The sequence below is a fragment of the Oncorhynchus tshawytscha genome, linkage group LG04 (assembly GCF_018296145.1).
Source record: "Oncorhynchus tshawytscha isolate Ot180627B linkage group LG04, Otsh_v2.0, whole genome shotgun sequence".
Classification (NCBI taxonomy): Eukaryota; Metazoa; Chordata; class Actinopteri; order Salmoniformes; family Salmonidae; genus Oncorhynchus; species Oncorhynchus tshawytscha.
Genome location: NC_056432.1, coordinates 37787328 through 37811600, shown reverse-complemented (window position 1 = coordinate 37811600; position 24273 = coordinate 37787328). Strand labels below are relative to the sequence as shown.

The window sequence follows — 24273 nt, the reverse complement described above, 5'->3', positions numbered from 1 at the left end:
ACAACGGCTCCTGGACAGAAATGTTCGTTTAACACTCTAATTTCAAACTAACAGAAATGCTAAATCATGCAGTTACCATGATGACCATTCAGAGAGCACAGGAAATCAGCAGAAAGAAAACCCATTAAAAAAAAAAAAATCCAACAGCAGTCTCATTTTTTTCTAGTTTCAGCAGACCCAATTTCAGGAGGCCACAAAAGCTATATGGGGATACAAAAATGGGTCTGATCTACATTAACCAAATCTGTCACGGCAAAACATGTTAAATCAGCACTCAATAGTAAGCTTGGGCTGTAAGCATGCATCCCAAATGGCACCCTATGCCCTATAGTGCTGGAATTAGTTTCCTAAAGCTTCATATTACCCATTACTTCAAAGTAACGTGCTACGTTACACAATTACTTTCTGTGCAGATTAATGAGTTCGATTAATTGTCATATTACTTATAGTAAAATATAACTGAATGAAATTGAAATATATTTTTCAACTTGAGGAAAGCATGGAATCGCAGTTATTCTACAAAGTGATGTTTAACGAAATTCCGTCTGCTGGTGATTGTCAAGCAAATAACGGTCAGTCTCACGTTAATTCACCGTTAATTAACAAACACATTTAGCATCTCCTGGCTTCCACAAATAGCCTACAAGCCATTTTAAAAAGTCGAATAAATCCATGTAATATAGCCTACACCTTCACAATAAATCCATTATTTATTTTAGACAAGTCTAAAGAAACATGATATGAAAAAAAATGTCCTTATGTTAGGTCCTGATGTGGCTATGCCAAATGACTGTGTGCTACACCAGTTGCTTTAGCATACAATATTTGCTTATTATCTGTGGCATTATAGTATGAATACAATTAAACAAAACTTTAAATATATATTTTTCTCCAAACGATGAGGGAGTACGCACATGCGGCTATTCTGTGTTGAGCGGCTAACAAAGAAATATGTACTCCTATATGCTTAATTTAGAGTTATTAATGTAACTTTAGTTGTTCTACAACAACAAAAAATACCCCCAAAAATATTGGGCTATATGTTTTGATTTTTAATACATTGTAAGGCTGCATGATGATACTAAAGATTATTTGAAAAAAGTTGCTTGAAAGGCATGAGCTTTGTATATACAGTGCCTTCGGAAAGTATTCAGACCCCTTGCCTTTTTCCACATGTTACAGCTTTATTCTTAAATTGATTAAATTGTTTTCCCCCCTCATTAATCTACACACAACACCACATAATAACATAGCAAAAACAAGTTTATAGAAATGTTTGCTAATTAATTAAAAAGAAGACAAATATGGCATTTCCTTAAGTATTCAGACCCTTTACTCAGTACTTTGTTGAAGCACCGTTGGCAGCGATTATAGCCTTGAGACGTTTGGGGTATGACGCTACAAGCTTGGCACACCTGTATTTGGGGAGGTTCTTCCATTCTTCTCTGCAGATCCTCTCAAGCTCTGTCAGGTTGGATGGGGAGCGTCACTGCTACTTTCAGGTCTCTCCAGGGATGCTTGATTGGGCTCTGGCTGGGCCACTCAAGGACATTCAGAGACTTGTCCCGAAGCCACTCCTGCGTTGTCTTGGCTGTGTGCTTAGGGTTGTTGTCCTGTTGGAAGGTGAACCTTCACCCCAGTCTGACGTCCTGAGCGTTCTGGAGCAGGTTTTCATCAAGGATCTCTGTACTTTGCTCCGTTCATCTTTGCTTCGATCCTGACTAACACCCAGTCCCTGCTGCTGAAAAACATCCTCACGGCATGATGCAGTCACCACCGCGCTTCTACGTAGGGATGGTGCCAGGTTTCTTCCAGACATAATGCTTGATATTCAAGCCAAAGAGTTCAATCTTGGTTTCATCAGACCAGAGAATCTTGTTTCTTATGGTCAGAGTCTTGAGGTGCCTTTTGGCAAACTCCAAACAGGCTTTCATGTGCCTTTTACTGAGGATTGGCTTCAGTCAGCCACTCTACCATAAAGACCTGATTGCTGGATGGCTTGGTTGTCCTTCTGGAAGGTTCTCCCATCTCCATAGAGGAACTCTGGAGCTCTGTCAGAGTGATCATATGGTTCTTGGTCATCCTCCTGAATTTAGGCCCTTCTCCCCCGATTCCTCAGTTTGGCCGGGTGGCCAGCTCTAGGAAGAGTCTTGGTGGTTCCAAACTTCTTCCATTTAAGAAGGATGGAGGCCACTGTGTTCTTGGGGACCTTCAATGCTGCAGACATTTTTTTGGTACTCTTCCCCAGATCTGTGCCTCGACACAATCCTGTCTCGGAGCTCGAGAGACAATTCCTTCAACCTCATGGCTTGGTTTTTGCTCTGTCAACTGTGGGACCTTATAAAGACAGTTGTGTCTTTCCAAATCCTGTCCAATCAATTGAATTTACCACAGGTGGACTCCAATCAAGTTGTAGAAACATCAAGGAAGGTCACTGGAAACAGGATGCACCTAGGCTCAATTTCAAGTCTCAAAGCAAAAGGGTCTGAATACTTATGTAAATTTGCAAAAATGTCTATAAACCTGTTTTCGCTTTGTCATTATGGGGTATTATGCGACAATGGTGCGACAAACAAACACAAAATCCAGTCAGCGGCAGTCCTGTGGCTGAAAACAGCTCGATGATGAGAGGATGAAGGAGAAGCTAACAGGCGGGCCACAAATGGACAAGTAACGGCACAGTACAACAGTGGTGTGCAGAACAGCATCTCGGAACACACAACTCGTCGGCCCTTGCAACAGATTGGACCACACAGTGTTCCATTTCTATAAGCTAAAAACAAAACGCGGCTCCAGTGGACTCGCGATCACCAACGCTGGACAATTGAGGAGTGGAAAAACATTGCCTGGTCCGACGAGTCCCGGCTTCGGTCATGTCATGCTGATGGCAGAGTCAGGATTTGGTGTAAGCAGCATGATTGGTACAGGTACAGGCTGGTGGCGGTGGTGTAATGTTTTCCTGGCACATGTTAGGTCCCTTGATACCAACTGAGCAACGTGTAAATCCACAGAATAATTCAGGTTGTTCCAGAGGCAAAGGGGGGGGGTTCAACCCGGTACTAGATGAGTGTACCTAAAACTGGCCACTGAGGATATATAACGCACAGGCAGAGATATGATTCTGAAAGTATAATTGAAAAAGTAACCAATTATATTATCCAATTTTAAAAAGTGACACGTTTTATTACTGTTTTAAAGTAATCTGATTACTGTAATGCGTTACACTCAACATGGATGCCATATATAGTGCACTACTTTTGACCAGAGCCTAAATGGGCCTGTAGTGCCATTTGGACCCATCAGCAGCAGGGCTGTCTAAGAAGTGCAACAGCTCATTAGGGTCAAAACTCACCACCATCTTGCTCTCTCACCACTGATGCACTAGATTCCAGACACACAGGCAGTCTTGAGGGTGGATAGTCTGTGGGTCTGTCAGAGGTGGAGGCCTGATTATACAAAGACAGCTGGTTCTGTGAGGGGGCCTCAGACTTAGCTATGTGAGACTCTCTTTTAATGCACGCACAGCCAGTCTCCTCGCACACAAACAACTAATGAACCCTACTTAGAAGCAAACACAAAAAAATACTAGTCTACACCAGTGGCAAACCTGCCAACCCTGTCCAACGTTTTAGAGTACCAGACACGGGCGGGGAAATAGGAGATGTAACACTCGCTGAATTGGGGTACTTTAACCCCGCAGATCACAAACTGGCAACACAAAGTTTAAGTAGGCTACCGCAAAGGGAATCTGAACACTGTTCGCTAGAACAGTCTGGTGTTTCAGCTTATGTAAAAGGTGCCTATTGTATTTCTTTGCAGCACATACATTTCAGATTTTCGAAATTGATAACATCTCAAAAATAAGTACAAAGGCATTTTAGAAGCATTGCCTTTATAGCTAATACCGGACACTCATTCATTCACTCCCCCCCCCACACAATGTCAAAGTGGAACTATAGTTTTACAAATTGCATTTTAAGGATGGAATGTCTTGAGTCAACCCCTTTGTTATGGCAAGACTAAATAAGTTCAGGAGTAAACATTTGCATAACAAGACACAATGTTACATGATCTATAAATTACATAATAAGATAGTGTTTAAAATGATTTAACGTTAAAACATCTCTGTACCCCACACATACAATGCATTCAGAAAGTATTCAGACCCCTTGACTTTTTAAAATTTTTTGTTACATTATAGCCTTATTCTAAAATGTATTAAAATACAAATTCCTCAAATCTACACAGAATACCTCATTACAAAGCAAAAACAGGTTTAGAGATTTTTGCAAATGTATTACAAATAAAAAAAACAGACCCTTTGCTTTGAGACGCAAAAATGTATCTCAGATGCACCCGGTTTCCATTGATCATCCTTGAAATGCTTCTACAACTTGGGAGTCCACCTGTGGTATATTCAATTGATTGGACAAGATTTGGAAACGCACACACCTGTCTATATAAGGTCCCACAGTTGACAGTGCATATCAGCACAAAAACGAAGCCATGAGGCCGAAGGAATTGTCCGTAGAGCTCAGAGACAGGATTGTGTCGAGGCACAGATCTGGGGAATTGTACCAAAACATGTCTGCAGCATTGAAGGTCCCCAAGAACAGTGGCATCAACCATTCTTAAATGGAAGAAGTTTGGAACAACCAAGACTCTTCCTAGAGCTAGCCGCCTGGCCAAACTGAGCAATCGGGGGAGAAGGACCTTGGTCAGGGAGGTGACAAAGAACCCGATGGTCACTGACAGGGCTCCAGAGCTCATCTGTGGAGATGGAAGAACTTCCCAGACGTACAACAATCTCTGCAGACCTCCACCAATCAAGGTAAGGTATGATAAAGGTATACCTTACAATCAAGGTAAGGTATGATACAAAAATTGGGAGTTTTTTTATTAGACTTTAGTGCATGTTTTGACATCATTGATCACAATTTGCTGCTGGAAAAACTTATTGGCTTTACACCCCTAGCTATATTGTGGATCGCAAGTTACCCGTCTGAACAAAACACACAATGTGTTCTTTAATGGAAGCCTCTCCAACACAATCCAGGCAGAGTCAGGTATTCCCCAGGGCAGCTATCTAGGCCCCTTAATATTTTCCATCTTTACTAATGACCTGGCTCAGATTAAAGCATGTGTGTCCATGTATGCTGATGACTCAACACATCAGCTGCCACAGCACATGAAATCATTGCTGCAGTTTGTTTCAGAATGGGTGGCAAGAAATAAGTTTGTCCTAAACATTTCATAAATGAAAATAATTCTATTTGGGACAAATCATTCACTAAACCCTAAACCTCATCTAAATCTTTTAATGAATAACGTGGAAATTTAGCAAGTTGAGGATACTAAACTGCTTGGAGTAACCCTGGATTTTAAACTGTCATGGACAAAACATATTGATGCAACATTAGCTAAGATGGGGAGAGGTCAGTCCATAATAAAACGCTGCTCAACAACACAGGTCCTACAGGCTGTTATTTTGTCGCATTTGGACTACTGTCCAGTCATGTGGTCAGGTGCCACAAAGAGGGACTTAGGAAAATTACAATTGCCCCAGACAGGGCATCATGGCTGGCCTTCAAAATGTACACAGAGAGCTAACATTGATATTATTCATGTCAATATCTCCTGGCTCAAAATAGAGGAGAGACTGACTTCATCACTACTTGTATTTGTGAGAGGTATTGCCATGTTAAATGCACCAAGCTGTCGGTTTAAACTACTAGCACACAGCTCAGACACCCATGCATACCTCACAAGACATGCCACCAGAGGTCTCCTCACATTTCCAAAGACCAGAACAGACAATGAGAGGTGCACAGTACTACATTGAGCTACGACTACATGGAACTCTATTCCACATCAAGAAACTCATGGAAGCAGTAAACACAGCAAGAACAAGTATAGAAAAAAAATATATATATTATATATATATATAAAAACACACCTTATCGAACAGTAGGGCTCCCGAGTGGTGCATCATTCTAAGGCACTGCATCTAAGTTCTAGAGGCCTTACCACAGACCCTGGTTTTAACTTGCCTAGTTAAATAAAATAAAAATGTAAAAATTAAATAGCAACTGTGTAGAGACACACGATAGCATAGATTTTGTGTTGTAGATATGTGGTAGAAGGGTAGTGGCCTGAGGGCACGCACTTAATCTATTGTGAAATGTAATGTAATGTTTTTTTAAATTGTATATAACTGCCTTAATTATGCTGGACCCCAGGAAAAGTATGGGGATCCATAATAAATAAATACAAAATGGCTGTCTAGCAATGATCAACAACCAACTTGAAGAATAGCTTGAAGAATATTTTTTTTTTTAAAGTGCAAATATTGTACAATCCAGGTGTGCAAAGCTCTTAGAGACTTACCCAGAAAGACTCACAGCTGTAAATCACTGCCAAAGGTGATTCTAAGATATACTGATTGACTCAGGGGGTTGAATACTTGTCAAATCAAGATATATTACATGCTGACCACACCGCTCGCATAGCAAAATAAATGTTACTCAATCATTGCACCCACACTGCTCGGACACGTGAAGAAGCGTCTGCGTAGCCAGGCACTAAAATAGACCCTGGTTATATTTGTGACGCAAGAACCGCTGCAAGTCCTGCCTCTCCCATCTCCTCATTGGTTTATAGAAGCATATACCCACGTGGGTGATTGAAAGATGAACTGAGGTCCACACTCCAGTCCAGTTAGTAGTGCACCTTACAGTTGGTTGTCAACTGTGATATAAAGTCCAAAGAAGAAACAGCCTGGAGGAGAGATTTCATTTCTAATACTCCGTTTACTCTTATCTGTGGATTAATTGTCCAAGTAGAGGACCTTGTGCATTTCAGGTAAAATAACAACCCAATGTTTATATCCCAGGACAGATGATCTAACAACAGCAAGCTAGCTAGCTAAATTGCCATAAATGTTTTATCGACCTGTTCCCAAATTAATATAGTTGGATCAGAGTTCGTTTTGATATTTCAACCTGCGTGTCCTGATCACGTCTGGCGTGGGTGGACAAAATCAACATGCGCTCGATGGTGGACGCACGCACGCGAGCGGTCTGGTCAGCATGATAGTGTTATATATTTTACAAACGTTATAATTTTTCTTCCAGTTTCAAATTAGTATTTGGTGTAATCGTTGACAAAAAATAATTAAATTTAACAAAAAAAACTTTAACAAAAAAATGTCAATGGGTGTGAATACTTTCTTAATAAAGCACTGTAGGCCATTTTTGTGGTCTACACACCCAGTTTACCCAGAATAATCTAGCTAACTAACTAGAGGACACTGACCCCAATTCACATGCTCTGCCTTGAGAAGAGCAACAAAAGTATGACCACGAACCAAAATGGCAGCTATTATTAAGGTTTTGACTATGTGATGTAACAAAAGACTTAGCAAACTTGACCCTGAGCAACATTCAGACATGAAATAATTCCACGTGAGAGCACAGCAGAGTGGATGTCCCTCAATGGGCTTGAGAGGTAAATACAGAGCGAGAGATGTCTAAATTAAACATGGCACACTAGTCCAGCAGGGCCAGACACACATCACCATGTTATACAGTTGAAGTCGGAAGTTTACATACACTTAGGTTGGAGACATTAAAACTTGTTTTTACACCACTCCACAAATTTCTTGTTATAGTTTTGGCAAGTCGGTTAGGACATCCACTTTGTGCATGACAAGTCATATTTCCAAAAATTGCTTACAGACAGATTATTTCACTTATAATTCCCTGTATCACAATTCCAGTGGGTCAGAAGTTTACATACACTAAGTTGTGACTGTGCATTTAAACAGCTTGGAAAATTCCAGAAAATTATGTCATGGAACTAGAAGCTTCTGATAGGCTAATTGACATCATTTGAGTCAATTGGAGGTGTACCTGTGGATGTATTTCAAGGCCTACCTTCCAACTCAGTGCCTCTTTGCTTGACATTGTGGGAAAATCTAAAGAAATCAGCCAATACCTCAGAAAAAAAAATGCCTGAAGGTACCACGTTCATCTGTACAAACAATATTACGCAAGTATAAAACACCATGGAACCACGCAGCTGTCATACCGCTCAGGAAGGAGACGCGTTCTGTCTCCTGTTCTGTGAAGGGAGTAGTACACAGCATTGTACCAGATCTTCAGTTTCTTGGCAATTTCTCGCATGGAGTAGCCATTATTTCTCAGAACAAGAATTGCCTGACGAGTTTCAGAAGAAAGTGCTTTGTTTCTGGCCATTTTGAGCCTGTAATTGAACCCACAAATGCTGATGCTCCAGATACTCAACTAGTCTAAAGGCCAGTTTTAATGCTTCTTTAATCACAACCACAGTTTTCAGCTGTGCTAACATAATTGCAAAAGGGTTTTCTAATGATCAATTTGGCTTTTAAAATGATAAACTTGGATTAGCTAACACAACGTGCCATTGGAACACAGGAGTGATGGTTGCTGATAATGGGCCTCTGTACGCCTACGTAGATATTCCATTAAAAGCCGTTTCCAGCCACAATAGTCATTTACAACATCAAAAATATCTACTGTATTTCTGATCAATTTGATGTTATTTTAAATGAACCAAAAACAAGGAATTTTCTAAGTGACCCCAAACTTTTGAACGGTAGTGTACCTCTGCCGCTTTGCTCGCCTTCAAACACAACACAGGGAATTTCCTCCTGCAGCAGGATCTAAATAAGGCCAATCGTATTTATCTTCTCCCTTTGAGTGCTCTGGAATAGACTCACCAAGCAGTCGCCAAACCTGATCCCCAACTTTTTATTCACTCCTCCGCTTCACCCCAATTCCGATTATCCTTTTTCATTGGCAGACTCAAGGAGAGGGGGAAATTGGGTCAGTAGGGTAAAATCACCTCAATACTGAAGTAGCCTCGGTCTACGTAGTCTCCAAGGAAAAGATAACGTGTGTTGCTGGGCGAGCCTCCCACTTCAAACAGCTTCATTAGGTCAAAGAACTGGCCGTGGACATCTCCACACACTAAGGACAAACAAACAACACTGTTAGGGAAGGAAACAAATAGGTCATTATCCTCTAGTACAGGAGAGACATGGTCTGATATGACAATACTTTGATATGCACAAGAGTGAGAGTAATTTCAGAGTTACCCAATTCTGTCTATGACAAAGTAATCTATTCATATACAGCGAAGACATGTAGGCCTATTTGCATGTGATTGAGGCTGTGTGTGAGCACTAGCATGGTGCAGAACAGATATGCTAAGCTGGACCAGGACAGTAAGGACAGCTGTGTGAAACTGGGAGTTCAGTTCAAAGGCATTTGATGACACCCATAACTCAGGCCAGCAAAATGGGTCCACACCAATACACCTTCTGTCAACAGATACAGTTAACAGTTGTGTGGTACCATGGCATAGTGCCCAGGCATGTGCTGTGTTTACTCTGGGCCTGGTTGGGCACTATTCCATGGCACTGTGCGAATGTCTGTCTGCTGGGTGCCAGAGAAAGAGTTGTGCATGTACTATCCTCACTCACTCAGCATGTGTGTAGGCCAGAGGGAGCAGGCTAGCCAGCAGCATACCACCCTGCATCCCAATGCTGGCTTGCTTCTGAAGCTAAGCAGTGTTTGTCCTGGATGGGAGACCAGATGCTGCTAGAAGTGGTGTTGGAGGGCCAGTAGGAGGCACCCTTTCCACTGGTAAATGTTTTGTTATCCCAATGCCCCCGAGCAGTGATTGGAGACAATGCCCTGTGTAGGGTGGCGTCTTTCGGATGGGACGTTAAACGGGTGTCCGGACTCTCTGTGGTCACTAAATATCCCATGGCACTTATATCGTAAGAGTAGGGGTGTTTACCCCGGTGTCCTGGCTAAATTCCCAATCTGGCCCTCATACCATCCCGATCACCTAATCATCCCCCCTCCTCTCCCCAGGTCGTTGCTGTAGATGAGCATGTGTTCCCAGTCAACTCAACTGGTAAAATAAATTACAAAATAAAACCCTGATGGAACCAGTCTAATCCCTGCGTTCTCACCATTCTATTTCACTTGTGCAGTAAAACAATGGAGAGATCAGGCTGGTTTCACCAGCCGAGGAGAGTTAAGTTTTATGAGTCGTATGTACGGTATACACATGGTATACACTGTCCAATGAAATGCTTACTTGCGGGGTTCCTTCTCAACAATGAAACAACATTAAGAAATAATAAAAGGATAGTACGAACATAAAGTAAAAGCCTCAGTAGAATAGAATACAGTTGAAGTCGGAAGTGTACATACATCTTTGCCAAATACATTTAAAAACTGTTTTTCACAATTCCTGACATTTAATCCAAGTAAAAATTCCCTGTCTTAGGTCAGTTAGGATCACGACTTTACTTTAATAATGTGAAATGTCAGATTAATAGTAGAGAGAACAGTTTTTCATATTTTATTTCTTTGATCACATTCCCAGTGAGTCAGAAGTTTACATACACTCAATTAGTATTTGGTAGCATTGCCTTTAAATTGTTTAACTTGGGTCAAACGTTTTGGGTAGCCTTCCACAAGCTTCCCACAATAAGTTGGGTGAATTTTGGCCCATTCCTCCTGACAGAGCTGGTGTAACTGAGTCAGGTTTGTAGGCCTCCTTGCTCGCACACGCTTTTTCAGTTCTGCCCACACATTTTCTATGGGTTTGAGGTTAGGGCTTTGTGATGGCCACTCCAATACCTTGACTTTGTTGTCCTTAAGCCATTTTGACACAACTTTGGAAGTATGTTTGGGGTCATTGTCCATTTGAAAGACCCATTTGCATCCAAGCTTTAACTTCCTGACTGATGTCTTGAGATGTTGCTTCAATATATCCACATAATTTCCCATCCTCATGATGCCATCTATTTTGTGAAGTGCACCAGTCCCTCCTGCAGCAAAGCACCCCCTCATGATGCTACCACCCCCGTGCTTCACGGTTGGGGTGGTGTTCTTTGGCTTGCAAGCCTCACCCTTTTTCCTCCAAACATAACGATGGTCATTATGGCCAAACAGTTCTATTTTTGTTTCATCAGACCAGGGGACATTTCTCCATAAAGTATGATCTTTGTCCCCATGTGCAGTGGCAATCCGTAGTCAGGCTTTTTTATGGCGGTTTTGGAGCAGTGGCTTCTTCCTTGCTAAGGGGCCTTTCAGGTTATATCGATATAGGACACGTTTGCTGTGGATATCGATACTTTTGTACCGGTTTCCTCCAGCATCTTCACAAGGTCCTTTGCTGTTGTTCTGGGATTGATTTGCACTTTTCGCACTAAAGTACGTTCATCTCTAGGAGGCAGAACGTGTCTCCTTCTTGAGCATTATGACGGCTGCGTGGTCCCATGGTGTTTATACTTGCGTACTATTGTTTGTACAGATGAATGTGGTATCTTCAGGTGTTTGGAAATTGCTCCCAAGGATGAACCAGACTTGTGGAGGTCTACATTTTTTTCTGAGATCTTGGCTGATTTCTTTAGATTTTCCCACAATGTCAAGCAAAGAGGCACTGAGTTGGAAGGTAGGCCTTGAAATACATCTACAGGTACACCTCCAATTGACTCAAATTATGCCAATTAGCCTATCAGAAGCTTCTAAAGTCATGACATAATTTTCTGGAATTGTCCAAGCTTTTTAAAGGCACAGTCAACTTAGTGTATGTAGACTTCTGACCCACTGGGTAAAAGTGACAATCTGTCTGCAAACAATTGTTGGAAAAAATGACTTGTGTCATGCACAAAGAAGATGTCCTAACCGACATGCCAAAACTATAGCTTGTTAACAAGAAATTTGTGGAGTGGTTGAAAAACTAGTTTTAATGACTCCAACCTAAGTGTATGTAAACTTCTGACTTCAACTGTACATCTTTGTGCATAAGTGTAATACAGGAAGGCACAATTTATAGTCCAATATTTACATGTCTTTTGGGGAAGGGGAAATTGGGGAAATTATTTAAATTGTGCAGTATTTAGCAATCATAAGTCTGGTTGCAGCAGTTGATGTGTGTAGCATGAATGAGTGTGTGTGCGTGCTAACGTGTGGAGAATCAGATCAGGTGGTCAGTCCAGTTCAAGAGTTCAGCAGTCTTATGGCTTGTAGATCAAAAACTGTCTTTGAGCCTGTTGGTATCAGACCTCATGCTTCAATAAAATGTGCAATAAATATGCAATAAAATGCAAATTAATTACTTAAATCATACAATGTGATTTTCTGGATTTTTGTTTTAGATTCCGTCTCTCACAGTTGAAGTGTACCCATGATAAAAAATTACAGACCTCTACATGCTTTGTAAGTAGGAAAACATGCAAAAATCAGCAGTGTATCAAATACTTGTTCTCCCCACTGTATGTCTCAAACGGACTAATAAAGTACTATTCTTCCCTTACCTGTGATGGGTGCCTCTACCTCCAGCATGCATTTCTCCTGTCTCAGGATGTTGGCGCCGTCGTTGATGACCCGGAGGGCCACCTCTTCCTCCAGCCGGCCCTCCTTCACTAGGTGGGTGCGGAGCGTCTCTGCGTTGGGCTTGCCATCCTCAAACAGCTCCTTCATAGAGAGACGCTGCTGGGGAGGGTACGGCACGGCTTGACAGGGGAAAAGAGGGTAAACAATATTAAGGATGTGTCCCAAAAAAAGCACCCTTTTCCTATTTAGTGCACTACTTTTGAGCAGGGCTTTGGTACAACCTAGGTCCACTGGGTCCCACCCACAGAGATTTCTCTTGCATTTAGCTTTAATACCTCCATGAGTCAGTCAGAGTGCAGTGATCTACAATGCATTATGTCTGACAGTGTTCTACAGATTGCTCATTTGTGCTGGCAAACCACATACTATCTAAACTCATCAAAAAAAGAAACATCCCTTTTTCAGGAATCTGTCTTTCAAAGATAATTTGTAAAAATCCAAATAACTAAACAGCTCTTCATTGTAAAATGGTTTAAACACTGTTTCCCATGCTTGTTCAATGAACCATAAACAATGAATGAACATGCACCTGTTGAACGGTCGTTAAGACACTAACAGCTTACAGACGGTACGCAATTAAGGTCACCGTTATGAAAACTAAGGACACTGAAGAGACCTTTCTACCGACTCTGAAAAATACCAGAAGAAAGATGCCCAGGATTCCTGCTCATCTGCATGAATGTGCCTTAGGCATGCTGCAAGAAGGCATGAGGACTGCAGATGTGGCAAGGGCAATAAATTGCAATGTCCATACTGTGAGACGCCTAAGACAGCGCTACAGAGAGACAGGAGGGACAGCTGATTGTCCTCGCAGTAGCAGACCACGTGTAACAACACCTGCACGAGATCAGTACAGCCGAACATCACGCCTGCGGGACAGGTACAGGATGGCAACAACAACTGCCGAGTTATACCAGGAACGCATATTCTCTCCATCAGTGCTCAGACTATCTGCAATAGGCTGAGAGAGGCTTGACTGAGGGCTTGTAGGCCTGTTGTAAGGCAGGTCCTCACCAGACATCACCAGCAACAACGGGACTATGGGCACAAACCCACCATTACTGGATCAGACAGGACTGGCGATTTTGTCTCACCAGGGGTGATGGTCGGATTCACGTTTATCGCCGAAGGAATGAGCATTACACCGAGGCCTGTACTCTGGAGCGGGTATCGATTTAGAGGTGGAGGGTCTGGGGCGGTGTATCACAGCATCATCGGACTGAGCTTGTTGTCATTGCAGGCAATTTCAATGCTGTGCGTTAAAGTGAAGACATCCCACTCCTCCTTTGACCCCCTTTTGTTCAGGGACACATTTTTTCCATTTATTTTAGTCACGTGTCTGCGGAACTTGTTCAGTTTATGTCTCAGTTGTAGATTCTTGTTTATGTTCATACAAATATTTACACGTTAAGTTTTCTGAAAATAAACACAGTTGACAGTGAGAGGACATTGCTTTTTTTTGCCAAGTTTACATACATACGTTAACACAAATTCGCCTAGTGAGCCCACATCTTAGGCAATAAAACAACAATAACCCATCAAGTAGTAATTTAAGACAAACTGATGGAAAACCTTTCCCATCTGCATCCAGTGTCTACCCCAGCCATTAATAGATTCTATGGCAGCAGGCAGCCGTATCCCGTGGTAGGCTTGTCAGTCAGTGTCAAATTGCACACCTGGCCGGGCAGTAATCTATTCTACAGTCCCACAATCCTTTGCAGAGTGCAAAAGGTTGCTATCGTGTAAAAAGCCTTTATTGTTTTAGATACTGGACTCTCAGCTGTCAAAACAATTGAGAGAAATGTCCATCTTTTGTTTAAAAATTTAAAAAAATTGGGTAAATTGTAGTGATGAGGGGGAAAAAAATACACAGTTACATCAATATTATTTTGGACAATATTATACAGATACTTTGACTATCGATAGCATTAGCTAGTGCTAGTCGACTGTACCTGCACCAATACACCAGTATTTTTCATCCTATAGCTTGTTCTCTTTAAATAGTGAGCCAACATGTTTTCAGCACTTATTTCCATGACTGATCAAAACTTGTTTTAATTATGCCTCTCATGTCTCAGCAGCTGACATACACAGAGTATACAAAACATTAAGAGCACCTGTTCTTTCCATGACAGAATGACCAGGTGAATGCTATGATATCTTATTTATGTCACTTGTTAAATCCACTTTAAATCAGTGTCAATTAAGGGGAGGAGACAGGTTTAAGGGATGATTGTTAAGCTTCGAGACAATTGGGACATGGATTGGGTATGTGTGCCATTCAGAAGGTGAATGGGCAAGACAAAAGATTTAAGTGCCTTTGAACGGGGGATGGTAGTTGTTTTTTTCACGCTCAACAGTTTCCCATGGTCCACCACCCAAAGTACATCCAACCAACTTGACAACTGTGGGAAGCATTAGAGTCAAAATGGGCCAGCATCCCTGTGGAACGCTTTCGACATCTTGTAGAGTCCATGCCCCGACGAATTGCAATACATATTGTATTGCCACCTAAGTATCACGATAATATCGAATTGTGAAGTCCTGGCAATTCCCAGCCCTGCTAAATTGCATAGCAACTAGGGGTCGACCAATTATGATTTTTCAACGCCGATACCGATTATTGGAGGACCAAAAAAGCAGATGCCAATTAATCGGCCGATTTTTGAAAATATGTATTTGTAATAATGACAATTACAACAACACTTATTTTAACTTAATATAATACATCAATACATTTAATTTAGCCTCAAGTAAATAATGAAACATGTTAAATTTGGTTTAAATAATGCAAAAACAAAGTGTTGGAGAAGAAAGTAAAAGTGCAATATGTGCTATGTAAGAAAGCTAATGTTTGAGTTCCTTGCTCAGAACATGAGAACATATGAAAGCTGGTGGTTCCTTTTAACATGAGTCTTCAATATTCCCAGGTAAGAAGTTTTAGGTTGTAGTTATTATAGGAATTATAGGAATATTTCCCTCTATACCATTTGTATTTCATTAACCTTTGACTATTGGATGTTCTATAGGCACTTTAGTATTGCCAGTGTAACAGTATAGCTTCCGTCCCTATAGTTAGCGTGCGCTAACTAGCTAGCCATTTCACTTTGGTTACACCAGCCTCATCCCGGGAGTTGATAGGCTTGAAGTCATAAACAGCGCAATGCTTGACGCACAACGAAGAGCTGCTGGCAAAACACACGAAAGTGCTGTTTGAATGAATGTTTACGTGCCTGCTTCTGCCTACCACCACTCAGTCAGATACTTGTATGCTCAGTCAGACACGCTAGATAATATCTAGTAATATCATCAACCATGTGTAGTTAACTAGTGATTATGATTGATTGTTTTTTATAAGATAAGTTTAACGCTAGCTAGCAACTTACCTTGGCTTACTGCATTCGCGTAACAGGCAGTCTCCTTGTGGAGTGCAACGAGAGAGAGGCAGGTCGTTATTGCGTTGAACTAGTTAACTGTAAGGTTGCAAGATTGGACCCTCCGAGCTGACAACGTGAAAATCTGTGGTTCTGCCCCTGATCAAGGCAGTAAACCCAATGTTCCTAGGCCGTCATTGAAAATAAGAATGTGTTCTTAACTGACTTTCCTAGTTAAATAAAAAAAAAAGTAAATTAAATCGGCGCCCAAAAATACCGACTTCCGATTGTTATGAAAACTTGAAGTCGGCCCTAATTAAATCGGCCATTCTGATTAAATCGGTCGACCTCTAGTAGCAACACCTGCAAGCAATTAGAAAAGATTATGACAATGATGCTGCTTTTAGGTGTAGACTATACTACTACTATACGTATGGAACTTGGAGGTGGGTCGGCAGTTGGAATACAGGAAGCAACCATCTCCATTCTTAAAACAGAAAAGCAGTGTGTTTTCATTTTAGAATTCAACAGCCAGCCACCCAGACAGACATGGTCGTGATAAGGCTTTTACCACATATTTGTGCCCATGCTATTATTTCCAGTGTGGCAGGTACTGTAGGTAGGGTCTAACATTCCCTTCGTCCTGGTTGTTACATTGGTAGCAGGTCAATTGACCTCGAAGCTTTCATAGAGCCACAGTCTTCATCTAACCTACTACTAGCACAGGGGAGTAAAGACTAGAGACACTGGTCTTCTTTAGAAAACAATGACCAAATCAGACACATCAAATCAATCTTGGATCTTCTGTCTCTCAACTCTAGCCTGCAGGTGAATGGAAATATTGTATTGCTGTCCCGCCTAGTATGACAAAGCATGAGCATACAATGCATCAACAATGAGCTTAACAGGGCTCTAGACTAACTTTTTCCAACAAAGGGTTTTCAGTTGATGGCACCAGCACATGATATGGTCACACCAATTTTTCACCGCTGCAAGGTGATTAGCGAAATGCTTGTGCCATTGTTTAAAGTGACTAGTGATACATTTTTTAATGATTAAAGTGGCTAGAGATCTGAGTCAGTAAGTTGGCAGCAGCCACTCAATGTTAGTGATGGCTATTTAACAGTCTGATGGCCTTGAGATAGAAGCTGTTTTTCAGTCTCTCGGTCCCAGCTTGTACTGACCTCGCCTTCTGGACGATAGCAGGATGAACAGGCAGTGGCTCGGGTGGTTGTTGTCCTTGATGATCTTTATGGCCTTCCTGTGACATCGGGTGGTGTAGGTGTCCTGGGGGCAGGTAGTTTGCCCCCAGTGATGCGTTGTGCAGACCTCACTACCCTCTGGAAAGCCTTACGGTTGTGGGAGGAGCAGTTGCCGTACCAGGCGGTGATACAGCCCGACAAGATGCTCTCGATTGTGCATCTGTAAAAGTTTGAGAGTGTTTTTGGTGACAACCCAAATTTCTTCAGCCTCCTGAGGTTGAAGAGGCGCTGCTGCGCCTTCTTCACCACGCTGTGTCTGTGTGGGTGGGCCATTTCAGTTTGTCCGTGATGTGTACGCCGAGGAACTTACAACTTTCCACCTTCTCCACTACTGTCCCGTTGATGTGAATAGGGGGGTGCTCCCTCTTCTGTTTCCTGAAGTACACGATCATCTCCTTTGTTTTGTTGACGTTGAGTGTGAGGTTATTTTCCTGACACCACACTCCGGGGGCCCTCACCTCCTCCCTGTAGGCAGTCTCTTCGTTGTTGGTAATCAAGCCTACCACTGTAGTGTCTTCTGCAAACTTGATGATTGAGTTGGAGGCGTGCGTGGCCACGCAGTCATGGGTGAACAGGGAGTACAGGAGAGGGCTGAGAACGCACCCTTGTGGGGCCCCAGTGTTGAGGATCAGCGAAGTGGAGACCAGACACCTGTGTCCCATAATGTGCCTGCATTCCATACAGAACCAGGCTAATAACGACAAGCCATATTTTACATTAGCATGCCCTTGCAGGGTTTGACATTCAGGTAAATTTGCCAGTGGCAACCCAGGCCAGTGCCAACTGAAAGCTATTACACCGAATGGAAAAAAAATTACTGCCCCGGAATGTTCACAGCATTTAAATGTAAGTTGTGGGCTGAGCAAGTAGCCTGTAATGACCTACCCTCCATACACACAATTACATTTTAACTTGACAATATCATATTTACAATTGATTGTTTGGCAGAAAAAATAAAACCATTGCGCAATCTCAAAAAAGGAGGTTATTGTTAGCGATTTTGAACAGTCACTCTACAATTGTAGGGCCCTCTAAAATAAGTTTGATAGTTTGGTAAATTTTGTTGTCTTTTTCTCCAGATCTCAGAGTTTTATCAGGTTTTTGCTCTCAAAATAATTCATAAAATAGTCCAACCATGCCGAAATAAGTCCACAACCATGCCGAAACCAGATCAGGAGACCACTTTTGAGGTCTGGTAATAATCCCCCCTCAAAAATGTGGAGGGTGTAGCTGCTCTTTAATTTAATTGCACGCCTAGCAAGAGACTTATGTTTGGCTAGCAGTATTCTTGTACTGTACAATGTACAGTGTAGACTAGAGGTCGACCGATTAATTAGGGCCGATTTCAAGTTTTCATAACAATCTGTAATCTGCATTTTTGTGGCCGATTACATTGCTCTCCACGAGGAGACTGCGTGGCAGGCTGACTACCTGTTACGCGAGCGCAGCAAGAAGCCAAGGTAAATTGCTAGCTAGCATTAAACTTATAAAAAACAATCAAGCTTAACATAATCACTAGATAAACTAGTAATATCAACAACCATAGGTAGTTATCTAGCTTGTCCTGCATTGCATATAATCGATGCGATGCCTGTTCATTTCTCATCGAATCACAGCCTACTTCGCCAAACGGGTGATGATTTAACAAGAGCATTCGCGAAAAAAGCACTTTTGTTGCACCAATGCGTACCTAACCATAAACATCAATGCCTTTCTTTAAAATCAATACAGATGTATATATTTTTAAACCTGCATATTGTAATGAAGTGCTATTTCCTATGCAAATGACCAGCTTACTGCTATTGCATTGCTATAACTGAGACAACACATAGCAACGTATTTTCACAGTAAAACATGGTAGGGTCCATACAGGATATCTCACACACACACACTCACTGAAAAGACACACAGACTTGCCAAGACAGGAACGCACACACTTACACACACGCAGCCCCTCCCCTTCTGGATAGGCTCCAAAGACAAAGAACTCTGTCGAGAACCAATGGGATACTGACACCAGGCTGGAGGAGACTCTCTATCATCTACGAACAACCTACCAGAAGCCAGGACTACCAGAATCTACCTACGTCATTTCAATGTATAAAATGAACTGTACGATATGTGTCCGCTCTCTTTTTTTCCAATGGTTCGCTTGAGAACTTGACGAAACGGAGCCGTGCACGTAATTGCCAGATATCATTACTCTTGAATAAACAGCCTTTACTATACCGTATCCGCCTTGTCCAGCGTCTCGACTTGGTCTCGTTTCTCATATACCTATTCATCAACAATATTTAGTTAATATTGCCTGCTAACATTAATTTCTTTTAACTAGGGAAATTGTGTCACTTCTCTTGCGAGCAGTCAAGGTATATGCATATGCAGCCGTTTGGGCCGCCTGGCTCGTTGCGAACTGTGTGAAGACCATTTACTCCTAACAAAGACGTAATTAATTTGCCAGAATTGTACATAACTATGACATAACATTGAAGGTTGTGCAATGTAACGGCAATATTTAGACTTAGGGATGCCACCCGTTAGATAAAATACGGAACGGTTTTGTATTTCACTAAAATAATAAACGTTTTGTTTTTGAATATATAGTTTCCGGATTTGACCATATTAATGACCTAAGGCTCGTATTTCTGTGTGTTATTATGTTATAATTGGTCTATGATTTGATAGAGCAGTCTGACTGAGCGGTGGTAAGCAGCAGCAGGCTCGTAAGCATTCATTCAAACAGCACTATTGTGCGTTTGCCAACAGCTCTTCACTGTGCTTCAAGCATTGAGCTATCAACTCCCGAGATTAGGCTGGTGTAACCGATGTGAAATGGCTAGCTAGTTAGCGGGGTGCGCGCTAATAGCGTTTCAATCGGCGACGTCACTCGCTCTGAGACCTTGAAGTAGTTGTTCCCCTTGCTCTGCAAGGGCCGCGGCTTTTGTGGAGCGATGGGTAACGATGCTTCGAGGGTGGCTGTTGTCGATGTGTTCCTGGTTCGAGCCCAGGTAGGGGAGAGGAGAGGGACGGAAGCTATACTGTTACACTGGCAATACTATAGTGCCTATAAGAACATCCAGCAGTCAAAAGGTTAATGAAATGGTACAAATGGTATAGAGGGAAATAGTCCTATAATAACTACAACCTAAAACTCTTCCCTGGGAATATTGAAGACTCATGTTAAAAGGAACCACCAGCTTTCATATGTTCTCATGTTCTGAGCGAGGAACTTAAACGTTAGCTTTTTTATATGGCACATATTGCACTTTTACTTCTCCAACACTTTGTTTTTGCATTATTTAAACCAAATTGAACATCTTTCATTATTTATGAGGCTAAATTGATTTTGATGTATTATATGAAGTGTTCATTCAGTATTGTTGTAATTGTCATTACAAATACATTTTATTTATTTACTTATAATTATTTTTATTTTTTTTATAAAATCGGCAGATTAATCGATATCGGTATCGGCTTTTATTGGTCCTCCAATAATCAGAGTTGAAAAATCATAAATCGGTCGACCTCTAGTGTAGACTACATGCGATGGCAGAGTTTGAAAACAAATGCCCCGCGATTGATACAAATCATCATGGTATCATTCTGCCAGGTACCCCTACTTTTTAGAAAACATTTAATTGGGAAGGTTTTTTGGAAAAGCCTTTAGAAATTTTCATTCAAACAGCGCATGATGACAATTGCACATCGCAAAGATTCAACCAAGACTTCAGACCAAACTTCTTTAATAAGCTACCTGGTCTGCATACAAATTGTGGCACACATTGCAGTTTCAATAAAACTTGATAATAAAATAAAGCTAATTGTGAATCAAAAACTAACGTGACCAGCAACAAAATGTAAATCACTGGCAACCAATAAAAAAAAAACATTGGTGTTGCACTGCCAAGTTAAAGGGACGCAGCTTTGAACCCTGCTTAACACACTTACTAGAAACTGGAACCAGCCACGTTGGGTGCGCGAGCATTGCAAAATAAATGTACACATGGGCATTTCCGTCAAAGGACCCATGAGCATAACCATGTGAAGTTCATAGGGGCATATACATATTGGGTGTCAAACTAAAGCGAAGTGTCTATATTTTGGGAGAATGAAAGCATGGATACATTTTTCAACTATTTTCCAGCTTAAAAATTAGGCATAAGTAAAGGCTTTGGTTTCTGGATAAACAGATGGAAAAGGGATCTTTGAAAACATTTACCAGAAAATGTCTTAACTTCTTTGGGATAGGGGGGTGGTATTTTGACATCTGGATGAAAAGCGTGCCCAAAGTAAACTGCCTGCTACTCAGGCCCAGAAGTTAGGATATGCATATAATTGGAAGATTTGGATAGAAAACACTCTAAAGTTTCTAAAAACTGTTGAAATGTCAGAGCATAAACAGAACTTAATTGGCTGGCGATACTCAGAGGAGAAAGCATCCAGGAAAATTTTAAAAAAATTGAGATCACGGTTTTCTATTGGTTTCCTATAGGAAACTAGATTTGTGGCATTTGGTTGCAGTTTCTATTGCTTCCACTAGATGTCAGTCTTTAGAAATTGGTTGATGTTTTTCCTTTGAGAAATGAAGAAGCAGAATGAGTGTAGAGCCAAGTGTACTCTTTTGTTTGGTGAGCGCACCAGGTCTCACGCGCGCCATGTTGATTTTATCCTCTATTGAACACTTTTTTCCATCTTAAATGTAATCGATTATTTACGTTTTAGGATACCTAAGGACGGATTAGGAAAGTTGTTTGAAATGCTTGGTTTACAGGTAACTTATTAGATATTTTGTAGTCATGTTGGGCGAGTTGGAACCGGTGTTTTTCTGAATCAAACACGCCAAATAAATTGACATTTTGGGGATATAAAAAAAACAAAAAGGACCATTTGTGATGTTTCTGGGACATATTGGAGTGCCAACAGAAGATCTTCAAAGTTAAGGCATGAATTATATCGTTATTTCTGACTTTCGTGTCGCACCTGCTTGGTTGAAATATGATTTAATGTGTTTGTATGATGGGGCGCTGTCCTCAGATAATCTCATTGTTTGCTTTCGCCGTAAAGCCTGTTTGAAATCTGACACGGTGGCTGGATTAACAAGAAGTTAGGCTTTATTTTGGTGTATTGCACTTGTGATTTTATGAAAGTTAAATATTTATAATATTTGAATTTGGCGCTTTGCCATTTCACCAGATGTTGTCAAATCGATCCCGCTAACGGGATTTGATCCCTATGAAGTTTTTAAAAGGTATCAGAAATACACCAAAACACAATGTTAACAGAATGAACCCTGCCAGCTAATAACACTTATATTTCGTTTTGGATACATTGTTTACCTTCAGTAAGTTTAAGAAATATTTCATTGTAATTCAATTACCAAAAACCCACAAGATATTTCTAATTTATCTCCCTCATGAGGGAGAATAATGAAAGTTCACAGAAGTAACAAGTAACGGTAGAGCTACCAAATGGTGATTACTGATAACAATACATAAACAAGTGATAAATGTGCAATTCCGTTACCAATTACCAAACAAAATCAGTAATGGAATTAATGCAACTGAATTGGCTACAATGGGAAATAATAAGTCATAAACCACAGTTTGGTCACCAACTACTGGCCTCCCTTCCAGTGGCATACTGTTACAGTGCAGTCGGAAAGTATTCAGACCCCTTGACTTTTTACACATTTTAAATTTGATTAAATTCTTTTCCACACAGCATGCTGTTGCCACTACCGTGCTTCACTGTAGGGATGATGCCAGGTTTCCGCCAGACGTGACGCTTGGCATTCAGGCCAAAGTGTTCAATCTTGGTTTCATCAGAGCCGAGAATCTGGTTTCTCATGGTCTGAGAGTCCTTTAAGTGCCTTTTAGCAAACTCCAAGCGGGCTCTCATGTGCCTTTTACTGAGGAGTTGCTTCCGTCTGGCCACTCTACCATAAAGGCCTGATTGGTGGAGTGCTGCAGAGATGGCTGTCGTTCTGGAAGGTTCTCCCACCTCCACAAGAGAAACTCTGGAGCTCTGTTAGAGTGACCATCAGGTTCTTGGTCACCTCCCTGACCAAGACTCTTCCCCCCCGATTCCTCAGTTTGGTCAGGCGGACAGCTCTGGAAAGATTCTTGGTGTTTCCGAACCTCTTCCATTTAAGAATGATGGAGGCCACTGTGTTCTTGGGGACCTTCAATGCTGCAGACATTTTTTGGTAACCTTCCCCAGATCTGTGCCTGTACACAATCCTGTCTCGGAGATATACAGACAATTCATTCGACCTCATGGCTTCGTTTTTGTTCTGACATGGACTGTCAACTGTGGAACCTTATATAGACAAGTGTGTGCCTTTCCAAATCATGTCCAATCAACTGAAATTACCACAGGTGGACTCCAATCGAGTTGTAGAAACATCAAGGATTTTCAATGGAACGAGGATGCACCTGAACTCAATTTCAAGTCTCATAGCGAAGGGTCTGAATACTTATGTAAATAAGGTATTTCTCTATTTAAAAAAAAAAAAAAAAACATTTGAAAAAATACAAATAAAAACTTTTCGCTTTGTTATTATGGGGTATTGTAGAAACGTTTTTATTTAAACCATTTTAGAATAAGGCTGTAATGTGGAAAAAGTCAAGGGGTCTGAATACTTTCCAAATGCACTGTATTTTCAACTCATAGCTGTTTTGTCTTTCTGTTGTTTGGTGGTCAAACCAAGAGTGTTAAAACAGTCTTGAGTATGGACAACCCCCCTCTCTCTCCAGTTAATGCCACCTCTCCCAGCTCTTTGACACCTACCCATGAGGCCCCTCGCTTTCCATTTACTGTAACCAGCATCGTCTCCCACTGAGCACTGACCGACACCGTATGTCCATGGATGTTGAAATCTGGTCCACCCTGGCCTTGATAATGTCCACAGACGGACCGGACCAAATCTGAACCTATCATAGTTGTATGTTTGGATAATACAGTACTCTACAGTGACTAGAACAGTGCAGCACTGTACAGTGAGTAGAGTACATTCTAATACAATAACACAGTACAATACAGCACAAAAGTAAGGTATATTGTACTGTACTCAACTACACTGAACTCTACCATACTCTGCTCTGGTGTGCTGTATTGTACTGCACTTTTCTCTACTGTGCTGTCCAAACTTGTGAAACATGAGGAGATATGCATTTATGT

The 24273-nt window shown here is 41.4% G+C and overlaps 1 protein-coding gene across 7 annotated transcripts in view; it reads right to left on the bottom strand.

The window, feature by feature from the left end:
* ppp3cca (protein phosphatase 3, catalytic subunit, gamma isozyme, a) overlaps positions 1–24273 on the bottom strand; it is a 72954-nt gene that overhangs the window by 40634 nt on the left and 8047 nt on the right. For all 7 annotated transcript variants that reach the window (XM_024417900.2, XM_024417898.2, XM_024417899.2 and 4 more), the window contains exons 2-3: positions 12380–12577; positions 8884–9008 (exon numbers count right to left, since the gene is read on the bottom strand). In XM_024417900.2, coding sequence (XP_024273668.1) covers positions 8884–9008; positions 12380–12577 — 323 coding nt within the window. The remainder of the gene's footprint in view (positions 1–8883; positions 9009–12379; positions 12578–24273) is intronic.